The sequence below is a fragment of the Eurytemora carolleeae genome, unplaced genomic scaffold, assembly GCF_000591075.1.
Source record: "Eurytemora carolleeae unplaced genomic scaffold, Eaff_2.0 scaffold622, whole genome shotgun sequence".
Lineage (NCBI taxonomy): Eukaryota > Metazoa > Arthropoda > Copepoda > Calanoida > Temoridae > Eurytemora > Eurytemora carolleeae.
The window spans coordinates 1-16,641 of record NW_019396518.1 but is presented as its reverse complement, the minus strand read 5'-3'; the positions used below and the strand labels follow the sequence as shown (position 1 = coordinate 16,641).

The window sequence follows — 16,641 nt, the reverse complement described above, 5'->3', positions numbered from 1 at the left end:
GTAGTACCTTTGATTTAGACCAAGTAGTCAGTTAGAAATTTTAAAGAATGAAAACTATTAGGCTGCAAAGATGCTATAGTTTGTGGCAAGTATTCAAATCCCTTCTCCATAAACTCCCAATAAATAGCTAATAGCATTGATACATTACCTCTGTGCATAGTTGAGATAACAGCAGATGAGGTTCAGGTTCGAGATCTTCTCCTCGAATTTACCCTCTCCCGTTTCATCCATTTTTCGGATCTCAGATTCTCAAATTTTTCGATTCTCTGGTTTCTCCATAATGTTGTTTAAGGGAAGTTGCTCTACAAACTTATAAAATGTAAAATGTACATTATGTCGGGTTGGATTATTTTCTTTCTTCTCCATTCTTTAATATTTCCTTAATCAGTCTCACAATTATACCATTATGTAATTGTCATCACTATCACAATTGTATTATTTTTATTGAATACATAAGTTGAAATTTGAAGGAACGTATTTTTTGTTTAGGTTTACTCCGGGTATCTTAACACTACACTACAGCTCAGCTGAGCAGGGGGAGAAACTGTGCGAACCCAAAAGAAGGCAGGTATAACATCTTCAGCTCAGGGTTCAGACCAGTTCATCTCTCAACTCTTCTCATCAGCAGACAGAGTGCGTAATGCGTATGAATGAGCAATATACTTAAATTTACGCCGCGGTATTTACAGCTCTAGAATTACGAGGAAAAAGAGGAAAAGAAGAATAGAAGAATAGAAGACGACGTAAAGAATGGGAAAGAAGGAAAGGAAAGAAATGGAAATAAGGGAAGAAAAGATGAAGAAAACAAGAAGAAAGTAAAAGAATAAAAAATTGAGAGAAGAAAAAAAGAGGAGACAAGGAGAAAAGGGGAGGGAAAAAATGAACGATGGTATAGAAGAAAGATGGGAGAAAAGGGAATAAAAAAATGAACGATGTTAAAAGGGAGATGGGAGAAAAGAGAATAAAAAATGAACGATGTTAAAAGGAAGATGGGAAAAAAGAGAAGAAAAAATGAACGATTGTAGAAGGAAGATGGGAGAAAAGGGAAGAAAAAATGAACGATAATAGAAGGAAGATGGGAGAAAAGGGAAGAAAAAATAAAAGATGAGAGAAAAAAGAGAGATAGAACAGGGAAGTAAACAACAAGAAATTAAGGGGGGGGGGTAAAAAGAAGGAAGAAAAAAAGAGGAGACAAAAAGAAAAGAAGAAGAAGAAGAAAAGAAGGAAAAAATTAGAAAAGAGAGGAAAGAAGATGGAAAAAAATGTTAAAAAAATGTTCAATCTGGAATCTTTTCGGGATTATGAATAATGAATTATGAAATACAACTCTAAATAGTGAATAATGAAATACAACTAAATAACTAAAGCTGATCATGCAATATCTGTTAAATTCATGCAAACCTTGACATGACAAAGCATAACGGCCATCACACCCAAATATTACAACAGTAGCGTACATAATGCATAAAGGTGTACAAAATTAAATTCTTCTCTAATAATATTTATAAATATAGGAACAAAATAGAATCTTTTTATATTCTGTATAGTTAATTGTGCATTTTTAGTTTACTGTTGTTTAGATAATTAAGGAAAATGTGCAATCTTGTCTGCAAAGATAAATTATTACAAATCCGCGAATTCAATTTATTCACATTCCTCCCTTCCTATAGAATAGGTATTCGGCATATTTCAGGAGCAAAAAGGGAAGGTGAGAGTGCCCCCCCCCCCCCCCCCCCACCAATTATAATCCCGAACTTTAGAGATCTTTAGAGAACTTTAGAGAACTTTGTTGCGTCGTAATTTTTTTTGTTTAAACCTATTAGAATTTAAACCAAATTGACAAAATGAATACTAACAGAAATATATTACTATAATAGTATTTAAACCCCGCGTGATAGTTTGATATACCTGGAGTTGAGACGGGTTGGAAACCACCTGGAGCCAACCAATCAGAGGACCTGGAGTAATCAGCTGACAAAATATGAAAACAAGGCGGTTATTTTTCAATTCTCACTTGTAAACATCATTGTGCGGACGTGAGACTATTCGCTCCTTCAAATTTTAATATAGTGATATTAAATATCTGCTTGAAATGGAAAAACCAAGTTTTGAAACTAGTTTGAGAAAGTTAAGATGGAAATCAACTCTTCAATTAGCGGAATCATTGCTAAAACTCAAACCTGAGCAGAGTGAGCACTCCTCCGTCCCAGCCATACAAGGACAATCCGTAGAAGGTTTGCTCCGGGAGCTAAGCAAACTAGTTCCAGAATCTTCCGAGAACCCTGATCCTGTCAGCTCATGTCTTGTTGCTCTCCGGCGGATTGATGAGGATCTTCTCAACCTACTCCGGGAGTCAACCGAATCCGTCCTGGATAATCTCGAATCCATGAGTAGAGATGAAAACAGTAACAGTCTGGAGCTCATAAAGTCTGTTGGAAAGAAAATCAGAAATTTTCTGAAAGTTACGGGGGAAAGGTAACATTTTCTCTACAGTTAGGATTTGCTTTTTATGCCGCAATTTGCTTCGGATCTAATTGTTATTCTACTTCTTTTTTCTTTCTCCTTATTTTCAAACAATTCAATTCATAATTGTTAGTTTTTGATTCAAACTGATTACTCTTTGAATTGTTTAACCAATTAAGTTAAGTTACTTCTTGAACGCGATATCTGATTTTTTTTCTTTTCATGAGTATAAGATGAAAAATGTAGTTAATGAAAATTTATGTAAACAATATTGCTGGAATACTCAAATAAATAAATAAAAGAAAAGATTGTGGTAGACCACCATTGTTGGATCCCCAGACCGCCAGCGGATGTTAAGGGCCAGTGTCCACACACCGTTCTCCAGGCACCCTATGCTAAGGAAATCAAATCAAAGCACGATACTACCGGAAGCTGGCTATAGTCACTCAACCTGATGATGATTGTGAACCCTTCAATCAAGGGAGGTGTCAAGCAGAAGCTACTTGGAATTTAGATCGCTTCTATCACGTTGTGTTAACGTTCAGTGGCCGAATTTAAAGAATTTGAGCGGCGGTTTAAATTTAAGCCGCGGCTTAAATATGGTTGGTTTCACTTAAATTTGTATCAAATGTTTCAATATTTAAGCCGGCGCTTAATTTAAACCGGGTTTTGGTGGATTTAAACCGCGGCTCAAATTCTTTAAATTCCATCTCAGGAGATGTAAAGTTTAGTTCTGTCCCTAAACTCCTTTAGTATTATCTCCCCCTAAGTACTCAAGCAATTTCAAAAATAAATCTATTTTTGTTAAGATATTTGGATTGTCCGGTGTCCAGTCAGAGAGAAGAAGTAAATATTAGAGTTCAACTGATAAAAATATTCCTCCCATACCTATTCTACTGTATAGACGGAGAATCAGAGGAGACTAAAACCTTTATTCTCAGAAACCTGGAAACCTTCATCTCAGAGATTCTCGTGATATTTGAGAAGAACTGCGTGACGAAGTCCAAGGTTGGGTTCCTCTTGAACCTGATGGACCAGGTGTTGGAGGACGAGACAACCTCGGATGCGGAGTTGTGCAACCTCGTCACTGAGATTCTCCGATACGGCCTCCAAGTCTCGAAGATCTGTTGTGCTGAGGACGAGGATGAGATTTCTCTAGGTACGGATAAACATATACATCCGTTTACACTTTACAGCTTAAACTATAGATTTTTAAAGAACTTAAACAAATAATTTGTATTTTAAACTACTTTTAAAACTTTTTGTTTTATAACAACATCAAAAACAAAATAAGATGTATGAAATGGCATCTTCCTATATCTTCCGTTTATATCAATGCAATGAAGACGACTTTTCGATTCAAGTTTTGATTTCTAACGAGTTTTTTTTGAAATTATAAGTTTACAAGTAAACAAAGAGACGCTGTAAATTTGAGAGCTTCTTTTTGTTTTCATGTTTATGTGTATCCATACTGTTTGAAAACTTGGAAGAAATAAAAATTTAAATAGAACGTCGTCTTTAGTCTAATAATATATACGATGACAACCGCACATTATTTAGTGTCACGTGGACTAGCGGACAGGTTAGAGAACCTGAAAACCTGCCAACCTGAGGAAGGCTCATATCTTGGAACCAGTGCAGATGGTGTGAGGGACCTGGTTCAGGTTCTAGAGGAGAAGATGAATACAGGACTGCTCCGGGTATACTGTAGAACACTGGGTAGTGTTGAGAACCCATTGGAGACCCTAGTCCTGGAAGCTCTAAACTCAACCAAGGAGGTAGAGCTGAGAAGTGAACAGGATCTACAGTCTTTAGTTGATAGGTGAGAGAAAGCTTACTGACATTATTCCAAGAGACTGGAAAAATGAATTTTATGAATCAAATAATCAAACCAAAAGGTTATTATTACTGGCAAACAGAGTAACTGAGTTTTTGCCACAAACTTTGAGACCCAATGTCATAAACCTTAGATATTTTAAACTAGGAATTCTTTTAGATCTAATGGTCTTAAATTTCAACGGTTTAAACCATCAAGTTTCAGAGAAAAAGTGATGGGAAAATTTGAGTTTGTGGCAAAACAAATTGTTATTTGTAATCCTAGGACCTAAACATCGTCAAACCCAATCTGTTTTTAGTTATTAGGTATCCGGATTAGAAGTAAATAATCCCTTTAATGATTCCAGATTAGAAGGAATAAAAATTCCTTTAATAATTCCGGATNTTCTCGCTGCACTAGGAACCTGGAGTATGCAGCCACGATCCAAACCTCAGCTCGGATATTCCAGATCGTAGAACCAGAACTTGTCCCAGCAGTTTTACAGGTACAAGGATTTGAAGATCGTCTTTTAACTACGCAGCATCAAATTGTTAACCTACTTTTACTAATATCAAGCTTTCATTCAATATATTTTTACTTTTTATATTTATATTTTTAACATTTTTTTTGTTAAAATGATATTGTCGTTACTTTATTTCCATGTTACTGGACAATCTTTATTCGTGCTCTTTTTTTGAAAGGAAAAAATGTTGGGCCTGGGACCGAATTTAATGAATTTGAGCTTGGTTGCTTAACTTCCTACTGTTGATTCAAATCTGTGGTTCTGCAGTGGTTCTGTGGGACAGGGACAAATCCTGAATTACTGATTCAAGATACGTGGTTTAACCGTCTCTAGAGCCTGGCTCAAATTCATTAAATCCGGTCTCTCTTATGAAAAACTGTTCTCAATTGTTTTCTATTTCAAATTCATGTTTGCATGCTGATAGATCATGTTAAACTCTTCTATTACATTCTACCTTGAGAACCCAGCTTTACCTGAAAAACAACTCTTTGGCTATAAAAGTCAACTACACACAACTTAGAATTTCCAAACCAATTAAAATTTGAAGCAAGTTGGTCTAGGGGTTCATGAGTTAAATGATCCGAACATACCGACAGACAAAACAGAGATTACTACTTTATTTTTATAAACTGTATCATTAAAATCTTTCTATGTAGATGTATCTGTACCCGGAGAAGGACGAATACCGGAGGATGGTTCGATTGCTCCGACAGGTTTGGAGGTTAGCTCAGGAGAACCTAATCTCAACCTTGAAGAAGATTGTTGATCCAACAGCTTTATCCATCATTATTCTCATAGAAACAAAGAAGATTGCTAAACAGGTTTTATATTCCGCTCCAGGGAAATTGGGGGGGGGGGGGGTAAAAAACATAAAATGATAGCCTTAGACATGCAAATTATGTGCTATTGAAGTTGTTCTAAAGTTAATAGTTTCATCAAAGAAATTGAAAATCAACTTATTAAACCTATTGAAAATCATAACTTGAGTCTAAAAGTCGTCTTTCTATTTTACATTTTTATGGGTTTCACTGTGTCTGTAGAATTTTCCAAATCCGTTCTTGGATTTTGTTGTTTAGATATTTGAGAATATGTACGAGCAGGAACCAGAGATCTTGAAGAACCAGATCCTTCTCCTGGTTGGAATGTGTGAGATGGGAGTAGATCTATCTTGGAAGGAGCTGGGCGGAGCTCAGACGAACCCGCTAGCGGAGACACATCCTCTAGTGAGGACGGAGCGAGCAGTGTGGGAGGTTAGAGCTGCTGCCAAGATCCTTGTCTCCAATACAGAGGATCTAGAGCTCCATAAATCCCTGGTCAAAAGGATTAAAATCCTGATCAACTATTTCTCCGAACTCTCATGTTTTCTGGTTGACCAGGCACAGGAGAACCGAACCCTCTCCAGTACCGGGCATTTCCTGGAGAAGAAAGAACCCGAGGAAAGAATCAGTTTCTATTCAATCCTGAACCCGGAGAAAAATAGAATTCTCACCCAAACCTTGAGGTAATAGATATATATTAAATTACATTTAAGTAGATAATATAAAAAATCATTATTATTAATTTGTTTCTGTTTTAGGCGGGATATGTACAGGTTAACAATAACAGTTGATATGTCTCCCTATACCCCGCAACCCCCGAGAGAGAATCCAACCTCACGAATACAAACCTTGAGGATGGAACGAACCCCGGAGTCAAGTGCTAGACTCTCATCCGTCCTTGATCAACTATCCCTCCTGTCTCATGAGCTCTCTCTAAACCTCGAAGCCGGAGAGGAAGAAGAGAGCCTGGTTAAGGGGGTACAAGGAGAAGGAGCCAAACCTAAACCTGAAACTGGAAATATATCGTTAAGACGGAGAATTTTCAAAAGCCGCGAATTTAATCTGAAACCATCTTTAAACTATATTTGATAATTTTAATGTTCCATATCAATAAGAAAATTGTTTAATAAATGTATATCTAAATAATCGGAATCATATACATTACATGCATATTTAGGGAGGATTATTGGGGTTGAGTAACTTTTCTCCGTACATTTGACGACCATTACAGGAGACGTCAAGTTGTCGACGAATGTAGTTTATGGAAGGAACGGCCTCAGGAATATTTCGGGTTTAAAATAAACCAATAGCATTCGCCGATTTCGCTGAAGGTTTTGCCTTGCGGACCAATCACAGTTTGACCATGTGTATACTCTGTGCACTTTTGTTGTACTGTCATCTGTGTCACAGTTCACAGCAGCAATTCACCGAGATCGTTGTTAATTATCACGAGCATTTTCTTCGATAGTATTAACTATTAGTCATCCCAGTCGACACTAGATCCAGCAACCAAAATGGGAAGGACCATGAAGACTAGTCAATTCTATGTGGGTGAGATAGGTAATTTCCTAGGATACGATTTTGAACCGAAGGGTGTACTGTAGGTATATACAGTACATACGAATTTCGGTATTTGTAAAGTCTAGGAGAGNAAAGTATCTTAACCTAACCTAACCCTAAATAACAAAAAAATAAATAATAATAAATTTGCTGACAAATAAATGGTCATGTACAAAATTGATAGGAGGGGGGGGGGTCCAAAAATCGTATACTAGGACAGGCCCGTGAGATATCAGCAACTCAGAAGACAGCATCAAGAGTCTTTATGCTGGCTAGAGCAGGAACCAAGAAGAAAGCAGCAGCACATCCAAGATATGAAGAGATGGTTCTTACTTCCATTCGAGAACTGAAGAATAAACGTGGTGTATCCCGTCCTGCCATCTTCAACTACATCACCATGCAGTTCGATGTTGATAAGTCTGCCAATACTCGGAGACACCTGAACCTGAACCTGAAAAGGTTACTGGATAAGGGTGAGATAGTGATGGCCGGGTCTACTGGGATGAAGGGTTCGGGTTGTTACAAGCTCGCTGCTCCAGCAGGACGTCAGGACGCAAAGGCCTCTGGAGCTAAGTCCAATGTAAAGATGTTGACGTTGTCCAAGGATAAGAGGAAGTCAACAAGCCTTTCCAAAGTCAAGAAGGCTTCTTTGGCTTGTCGGTTTTCCCCCAAGGGCAGAACCGACAAGATTGTTGACATTAAGTCTCCACCCAAGATTGGAACCAAGAAACCAGTTGCCAAGATGTCCGCCTCCAGCAGTGATAATGCTGACCAACCTACTTCCAAGAAGACCGCACCCAAGAGTAAATCTGATCAACCTGTTGCCAATAAGACTCTTCCCAAGAGCAAATCTGATGAAGCGATTGTCAAGAAGTCCTCGAGCACTGGTCTGAATCAGGATCCGAAGATATCCACTACTAAGCGTAGAACCCGGAGAAACTAAACCATCAAGAAGGAGAAATTAGAATCGTTGCTACCAATATCGTTATATTTGGATAGTATGTATTATTAATATGTCAACCAGTTTTGGACCAATATTTTGTCTTGTAAATTATGCGGAATAGATTTTTTTCCTATTGTATGTTTTTTTGTATTTTTTAACGACCACAATACTGAATTTTGTGTCTGTATTGCAAATAGTTTTCTAGAGGGAAATTGATAAAATAAAAGTTATCAATTGGATAGAAAAAAACAAGTAAACTGAGACTATGAATTGAAGAGTAAAATTCTTACTATCGTCGCTGTAATCTCATCCTAAGATTCGAAAGAAATATTATTTTTGTTTTGATGTGTAAAACCTCAACTTCAATTAGCGTGTTTTTCTATTAAAGAATAATTGGGAAAAAGAGTGAAATGATCTAAAACATTTTAATTTTTGGGGTGAAGAAATAAAAAAGTAACTTGCAAAACTGAACCCTGAACATCTCCAATTTTTTCCACTTAAGCCTATAGGACCTCCCCCCTGACATATGGTCGCAGCGCTCGGCCTAGGAAATCTTTTTTAAAAATCTATATGACTGTCGGAATAAAAAGAAATCAAAAATGTTGTCATTCTAGTCATTTTAATGTCGAAATTCGGACAGTGACAGAGGAGGGAGGGGGAAAATTTTTCCTCCCCTAAAATTCATCCCAAACTAGTTTTTTTTACTAAAAGTGTTTAACATTGCACTTTTTGCAGTAAAATCACTAAAATGTGTTCGACATTTTTTCTAATTCTCAGTTTTTTCTCTCGATTCACTAGAAACTTTTTTAAATCAAGAGTGATCCGAAAGATGGGAATTACTGGGGACAAGAGACAACTGTTTTAAGTTTATCTATATAAAGTTTAAAGTTTTTTTACTTCTAACAGGATATCAGAGCACTTCGCGCCCATCTTTTAAGCATTTTCTCTTCAAACTAAAACAATAATAAATTTGGCGGATTTAAAAAAAAAAACTGCGAATTTTAAAAATTTTACGAAAAAATTTAATTTGAGACAACCTTTAATAATTCTGAGCATCTTTCCCTGGAGTCATGTGAGGTCCCAAACAAAATTTGAGCCCGATCAGTTCAAACGTTTTGACGTTTGTTGGATAGATAGATTCAGTACTTTTACCCAATGTTATTATCACCTTAAAAAACACCATCTGACTTAAAAATCTAGTGGGTATTGAGCGAAAATTAGGGGGGGGGGGGTTTATAAAATATTCCTCTGATTGTGTTTTCAAGAGAAGAAGTAGAACTAAATTCATTTATTTCAAAGATAAAAATTTATTATATGAAACATTTTGGACATTTTTTCTCCTTCCGCTCAGTAAATTTCGATTTTTTAAAGTGGTTTATTCATCCTTTGCAGATTTAGCCAAATCCCTCTTTAGTTTACCAAGAGCAGCTAAACCTTTATCTCTCCAAACCCGTCTCTCATACAGCTTCTCCAGGGGTACTGTCTCACACAGAGCAGCATGAAGAGCAGCTACTTCAGCTCGGTCAGCTTCACTCTCCTGTCTGAACAAGATAAACTGATTACTCCCCTCAAACCTAATTTTGTAATCCCTATATTTTTGCAACATATTGGAGGTAATCAGGGTGAAAAGATTTAAGGTGTATAAAATTAGAGTTAGCATTTTCTTTAACCAAAGGAATTTTCAAATTCTTATATCGTTGCAATATTATGGGTGTAAACCTGTGATATTCCAACATTTGACTAATAAATCTAGCATTGTTCATACACATCATAATACACCAGGCTGTAAAGATAAAAGCATTTTAAAATAAGAGTTTGAGAGAGTAATCATTTCCTTATTTAGGTGACCAAGATAAATTTAGAAACTTTAATTAACAAAAAGAAAATTTTGGTTTGCGGGAGGAATAAAACAATCTTATAAGATGCACTTTCTATACTTTTATTCACATTTTCAGTGAGAAACACAAAAAAAAAGAATTTATGTATGTTGCAGTTCTGACCAAACCTCTAGTATTTACTTTATAAGGAATTTATAGGATCCATCAGGGTTCAGGTAGATTTAAAATTCGGTGATGGTGATGGACCAAACCTCTGTAGAGTAAAAAAAGTAGATGTTAGTTCCACATTTATTGAAAATATATTTCGGCCTGGGTTGACCCTCGTCCGTTCTTGAGATTGTTTCTGTCACAAAGATTAAAAAAAAAGTTGGAGAAATCTGGTTCCAGACATAAAGTTACTTTCTTACAGTCTTGTGTTTGGAAAAATTAAAACTAAATATTTTTGAATTAATAAAGTTAAAATTTGAGATTGAGTTTTAGATAGAAATTATTTTAGTTTAAAGATATTTTAAAAATGTTCTAAAATCTTACTTCCACCCTGTTGGGACGGGTCCGGAGTCAGATGAAACATTGAAAATGGTTTCTCCGTATCTGTCGCAATAGTTCTGCGTTCCGTCTGCGTTCAAATGAATGGTTTCCATTGGACCCATCAGAGCATATCTCATCCCCATCCCATCCTTCATCACCACATCCAGGTCCTATTATACATATGAATTATTCATATAATCCGTTCACTGCGGAGAAATCTGTCATCCTTTCGAAGAAATCCGTCCTAAACTTCGCATTAATCCGTCCTAACTTCGCAGTAATCCGTCCTAAACTTCGAATAATCCTTCCTAAACTTCGGAGTAATCCGGCCTAAACTTTGGAATAATATCCGTCCTAAACTTCGGAATAATCCGTCCTAAACTTCGGAATAATCGGTCCTAAACTTCGGAGTAATCCGTCCTAAACTTCGATGTAATCCGTCCTAAACTTCGGTGTAATCCGTCCTTAACTTCGGAATAATACGTCCTTAACTTCAGAATAATCCGTCCATAACTTCGGAATAATCAGTCCTAAACTTCGGAACAATATCCGTCCTAAACTTCAGAATAATCCGTCCTTAACTTCGATGTAATCTGTCCTAAACTTTGGAGTAATCCGTCCTAAGCTTCGGAATAATCCTTCCTTAACTTCGGAATAATCCGTCCATAACTTCGGAATAATCAGTCCTAAACTTCGGAATAATATCCGTCCTAAACTTCAGAATAATCTGTCCTTAACTTCGATGTAATCTGTCCTAAACTTTGAAGTAATCCGTCCTAAACTTCGGAATAAACCTTCCTTAACTTCGGAATAATCCGTCCATAACTTCGGAATAATCAGTCCTAAACTTTGGAATAATATCCGTCCTAAACTTCAGAATAATCGGTCCTTAACTTCGATGTAATCTGTCCTAAACTTTGGAGTAATCCGTCCTTAACTTCGGAATAATACGTCCTTAACTTCGGATTAATCCGTACTTAACTTCGGAATAATCCGTCCTTAACTTCGGAATAATCTGGGGGGAAAATCCTTTCTCCCTGCAGAGTAATTCGTCCTATCTGTAGGAAAATCCGTCCTACAAGCAGAGAAATTCTTCCTACATGCGGAGAAATTCACCCTTACTTTTGATAAATCCTTCATACCTGTGGAGAAACTATTCCGTCCCGGATAAGTCTCCAGCACTCGTTGAGAAGAGCATACTGGATCCTGTTCAGCACAAACCCAGGCAGCTCCCTGCACATACAAGTTTTACAACTTTTGTGAAGAGTAGCTGATCACTCTCCTCATACTCAAATGTTCTGATCATTATATCTTTGCAACCTGATATCTTTGTAACATTCAAGATTTAGGTAGTGTTGTTAATCGGTTTGGATCGTTTTCAGAAAAAAGATTCATTAAAACTTACAAGATTTAAAAGATTTACAAGGTTTCAAAAGTGTATTTTATTGATTATTTACCTTTATTAAACTTTGCTACATCTTAATCATAAAAAAAATTTGAAAAACTAATTTGAGTCGTTTTTAGTCGTTTTTTCTATATATCCTCTGCCAGGGTCAAAATTTGACAAACTTAAGAAATGCAAATGTTAAGAATAAAAAATTTAAAAATATTTGCTTATCTGACATTGTGCCAAATTTTGACCTTGAAAGAACGTATAGGCGAAAAACGACCGATAACCGAACTATCCGAAAGAAAATCACTAGATGTAGTGTTAGTAGGTAGGAGTATGAGGCGAGCGATCAGTTCCTTTGTATTCGAATGGTTCACTTTTTTAACAGATAGCCGTATACATTTACATTTGACATCCTTAAGAAGAATTTTTTGTTTTATCCCGTAGTTAGTCTTATTGAAATTTACTCTCATAACCTATAATTCATGTAAATAATGCGAGAAGTAAATGAAATTCGAAAAATAAAATAACATTTAGAAATAGTTTTTGACTGGGTTCTTGATGTATCTGAACTGGAAACTTTTGAATGAATGGATCTTTAATCCAAATCGATTTAAAAGAGTTAAATTCATTCTTCCTTGCGGTGAGTATAAGGTTTAACGAATAAGAGATTGTTGAAACCCCGCGAGAAAAGAATTATTTAAACTTAATAAGATGGAGGATCCATTACCTATCGTTCGATCTATCTATCCATCTAATTTTACCTGGAGAGGCTGACCGGTCCCTGACCTATAGCTGACATCAGTTCCCTGGTTGTGTCACGGGTCTCCTGACAAACAAAATTTAAGTTTAAGACCACAACAAGAGTCTAGGCCTGGTAATACTTAAAATTCGATCCGGTTTTTAAAAGTTGGGGACTGATTTTCATCCGTGTTAAGTTTGCTTGAATTGGTATGGAATCTATTTCAGCTAGGTCAAGAAGTCATACTTATTCAATGCAAGAATATTTGGTTTTAAACCATCTGAAAATCATTTATGTTATTTTGTGAGAACGAAAAAAAAATAATTCATTATTCGTTTTCTTGTTTTCTCTGGGACCGTTCATACCAATTTTTATTTTGTTAAAGATTTATTCACACACATTTAATATACATACATATATTACATATTACATATATTAATGGTATAGTTTAAATTTGTTTTGTTATGAATGATATTAGATGTATTCTTTTTTCACTCTCATAATCTCCAATTTCATAAACCTGCTATTTTAAAGAAATCTATAGTCAGACTTTTGATAATATTTTTCTTTCAGGAATAAATTCCTTGCACTTAAAAAGTTGATTCAGGAAAAGTATCAAATTTTAAACTAAAACGAAAGTTTAAAAAATACAGCAATAACTATGAGAGAGGACAGGTTGTGGTAACTTGTTGGTCCAGGCTGGATTACCTGGTTAATGTAGGGCGGGGTACCTAGTTAGTCCAGGGTGGGGTACTTGGTTAGTCCAGGATGGGTTACATGGTTAGTCCAAGGTGGGGTACCTGGTTAGGCCAGGATGGGTTACATGGTTAGTCCAGGGTGGGTTACCTGGTTAGTCCAGGGTGCAGGAACTAGCTCCACCATTGGTGTATGGTATGGAGGGTTGCAGGGATGAGCAACTATGAATCTCTCCCGGTTCTTTAGTTTCTCAGAGATAAGGCTCGGAACTAAACATTTTGATAATTTTACATATTTACATAGCATAAATCAACTCTAATTCGTTATAATTTGATTACTGATCAATCCTAAACTAATGTAAGTCTATTTAATAAGTATGTCTAGTTATAATTTAGTTGTTATTCTAAGCATAATATTTTCAAATTTCTTTCTTAACATATGAATTGTTTTCTTTATCATCTGATTCTTACTCTTTAACATGTGATTTATTTTCTTTGACTTGTGATAATTGTTCTTTAACTTGTGATATTTGTTCTTTCACTTGTTATATTTGTTTTTTAACTTGTGATTTCTTTTCTTTGGCTTGTGATAATTGTTCTTTAACTTGTGATATTTGTTCTTTATCTTGTGAATCTTGTTCTCTATTTTGTGATATTTGTTATTTAACTTGTGATATTTGTTCTTAAATATGTGATTTTGTTCTTTAATTACTTAAATTTGTTTTTTAACGTGTGATTTATTCTTTAACTTGTGATATTTGTTCATTATCTTGTGATATTTGTTCTTTAACTTGTGAATCTTGTTCTTGAACTTGTGATATTTGTTCTTTAACTTGTGATACTTGTGCTTTACTTGTGATATTTGTTCTTTATCATAAAGAACTTATTTTTAAAATTTAAATATTGTTTTTTTCGTTTTTTCTCTCCTTCTTCCTGTCTAAACCTTACCAATGCAAGATGTTGATGAACCAAGAATAGTTGTCTCATCTACCAAACCATCGATCTCCGTCCAAACCTTGATCTTTAACTCCAGGTTCTCCGGGACACACTCCTGGATGTATATTGCGTCCTGGACACAGTCCTTGAGACTAGAGGTTCCAGTGATCAGTTTTCCTTGTTCCACTGCTGGTAGAGTTCCCCGGAGTGTTCCTGCTTCCTCGAACTCCAGGAGCTCTGACTTGATGTTCTCCAGGGCGGTGGACACCTGGCTGGGCTCAACATCAAACAGTTTCACCTGCAGAGAACATTTCTTATATAGAAATTACAAATGTAAACATTATTTAAAAGCTTATTTTCTTAAAAACGAACCAACTACAGGGTAACCCACAAAGGATGAGACTTCAGAAACGACACAGTCTGGTTCTTTTTATTTAGGATTTCCCTGGAGTACATATACTTCAAATTAAACTTCAATCCAGTTCAAATATAGATCTGAAAATTTTCCAGATTTGCCTCAAATTTTGATTAGGGGAACTTAATAGAACCAAGGAAATGTTCTTAGCTTGGTTTAAAAATTTTAACTTGAATAAATTGACTTTCATGGAGAAAGTTCAGTGTCCAAGTAAATCTGGGTTTCCAAGCTAGGAAATGTAAATATAGTGTTAATCTTTGCACCATGGCTTTGAAATGTTCAAAAAGCTTTTTTTTTTTAAATGTTCAGCAAAAATATTGACAAACCTCGTATCCAACACTAGCAAAGATCATTGCCCAACTTTTCCCGATCAATCCCGATCCTACGATCCCGACACTACCTTTCCCGCTCATTCTTAAGCTTTTCTGGAACATGAAAACATTAATCCCGATCCCACGATCCCGATACTGCCTAGAGGAGTTACTAAATCCCGGAGTAATATCCGTTATTTCGGATAAAAACAACTGAGTTTTTGCCACAAACTCTGATTTATAATCCCAAAATCTTTGCAACCTAATGGTGTAACCTTTGATATTCAAACTATGAATTATGATAGATCAAAAATCTAAATCAACGTCAAAGATTAACACAACCAGGTTGCAAAAATATAGGGATTATAAAATATGGGTAATTGTGGCAAAAATTTAGTTTCTAAATTTCTTTCAATGATATAGCTCCTCTTTTGAAGAGATGTTAAAAAGAACAAAATAGTTTTGAGCTTCCATTATGCCACATAGAGATTGTTTATCTAATCTTTGTTTGCAACCCAATATTGTAGACCTTTGATATTTCAAACTATGAAATATATAATATATTAGATTAAAAAATTATAAGCTAGAAATATCAAAAATGTACACCATTAGGTTGCAAAGATAATGAGATTAAAAAATTTCAATTATTATGAGCTATTTAAAAGTTTTAACTTTTATTATTTAATTGAATTATTGTGATTTAGATAGTTTTCAATTTCTTAAAACTATCAGAGCCCGCGATTTAAAAGCTTCGGCTCGAGCCGTAATTCCTTAAACCCGACTTTAAGACCCAATCTTCGACCCAACTCTGACGACAGCTTGTGTCACGTGATTGACAGCTGCGAGATCTTAGGCTCGACTTAAGGAGTTAGGCCCAATGAAAATAAAACCGACCTTGGTTGGTTTTAGTGAAGAATAAGGCTCAATGTTGGGTCTTATTATCATCAAAACCCGGAATGCGCCAATTCCAACCATGAAAATCCGCCAAATACAACATTAAACCGGTAATATGAACTAAACTCTCTGTTGAAAATTAGATGCAACTTAAATCCGAAAGCCCGAGCCGCAAATAAGGCTCAACGACAGCTTAGACCTGAGTCGTATTTTCTTGAATTTTTTAAATCGCCGGCTCTGGACATTTCTCTTCTATATACATTTTCACGGAGTAGAAACTTGTCTCAGAGTTTTATTTCAATATACTCAATCGACAAGGTTTTCAATTGTACTGGAAAATCAAGTTTAAACGCCTAAAATATATAGTAACTCCCCCTTCAGAGAAACATATGTATGCATAGCAAGTATGGAAGATTAAAATTAGTTGACAATTTTATGGATACGGGAGGGGGGTGGGGAGGGGGGGGGTGCTCTGAGTGTATAAATATTGCACTATTGAGTTGTATTGATTCTATTTAATAGCGAAAGTTTAGTTTTCAAGCAGAGCTGGGTAGAAATTTAAAGGAAATGAACACTTGCCTTTTTGCAGCTATAAATACATATTAAATTAGAATAAAACAAAATCAAATAAAAACAATTTAGAACAAAAGGAAAGCAACGTGAGGTGGAGGAGTAGGAAAAGGCAACAAGAAAATCCGGTTTATGGTCAAAGGATTATATATATTTATCTTAACTTTAACATTAACATTGACAGAATCTTTGTTTATGA

The 16,641-nt window shown here is 35.6% G+C and overlaps 4 protein-coding genes across 7 annotated transcripts; 3 read left to right on the top strand and 1 right to left on the bottom strand.

Moving 5' to 3' along the window:
* The first annotated feature begins 1,884 nt into the window (after window positions 1–1,884).
* On the top strand, window positions 1,885–4,305 carry LOC111704752 (uncharacterized). The gene is made up of 3 exons (XM_023477087.1): window positions 1,885–2,475; window positions 3,273–3,622; window positions 4,024–4,305. The coding sequence occupies exons 1-3, from the start codon at window positions 2,093–2,095 to the stop codon at window positions 4,287–4,289; spliced, it is 999 nt and encodes a 332-aa protein (XP_023332855.1). The 5' UTR covers window positions 1,885–2,092; the 3' UTR covers window positions 4,290–4,305.
* Window positions 4,306–4,690: 385 nt separating this feature from the next.
* Window positions 4,691–6,766, top strand: LOC111704754 (uncharacterized). Its single transcript, XM_023477089.1, has 4 exons — window positions 4,691–4,784; window positions 5,459–5,623; window positions 5,879–6,303; window positions 6,379–6,766. The coding sequence occupies exons 2-4, from the start codon at window positions 5,459–5,461 to the stop codon at window positions 6,707–6,709; spliced, it is 921 nt and encodes a 306-aa protein (XP_023332857.1). The 5' UTR covers window positions 4,691–4,784; the 3' UTR covers window positions 6,710–6,766.
* Window positions 6,767–7,002: 236 nt separating this feature from the next.
* Window positions 7,003–8,261, top strand: LOC111704762 (histone H1-delta). 4 transcript variants are annotated; one of them, XM_023477098.1, is made up of 2 exons: window positions 7,003–7,171; window positions 7,396–8,261. In XM_023477098.1, exons 1-2 carry the CDS (start codon window positions 7,135–7,137, stop codon window positions 8,121–8,123), a joined length of 765 nt encoding a protein of 254 aa, XP_023332866.1. In that variant the 5' UTR covers window positions 7,003–7,134; the 3' UTR covers window positions 8,124–8,261. The 4 variants fall into 4 exon arrangements, with proteins under 4 accessions (XP_023332866.1, XP_023332867.1, XP_023332868.1 ...); XM_023477099.1 differs by having other exon boundaries at window positions 7,004–7,171; window positions 7,401–8,261; XM_023477100.1 differs by having other exon boundaries at window positions 7,004–7,180; window positions 7,401–8,261.
* Window positions 8,262–9,417: 1,156 nt separating this feature from the next.
* LOC111704761 (lambda-crystallin) lies at window positions 9,418–15,118 on the bottom strand. Its single transcript, XM_023477096.1, has 7 exons — window positions 14,994–15,118; window positions 14,265–14,550; window positions 13,468–13,586; window positions 12,644–12,708; window positions 11,632–11,722; window positions 10,493–10,659; window positions 9,418–9,664 (listed from the first exon to the last, which is right to left on the bottom strand). The coding sequence occupies exons 1-7, from the start codon at window positions 15,099–15,101 to the stop codon at window positions 9,499–9,501; spliced, it is 1,002 nt and encodes a 333-aa protein (XP_023332864.1). The 5' UTR covers window positions 15,102–15,118; the 3' UTR covers window positions 9,418–9,498.
* Between the last annotated feature and the right edge of the window lie 1,523 nt (window positions 15,119–16,641).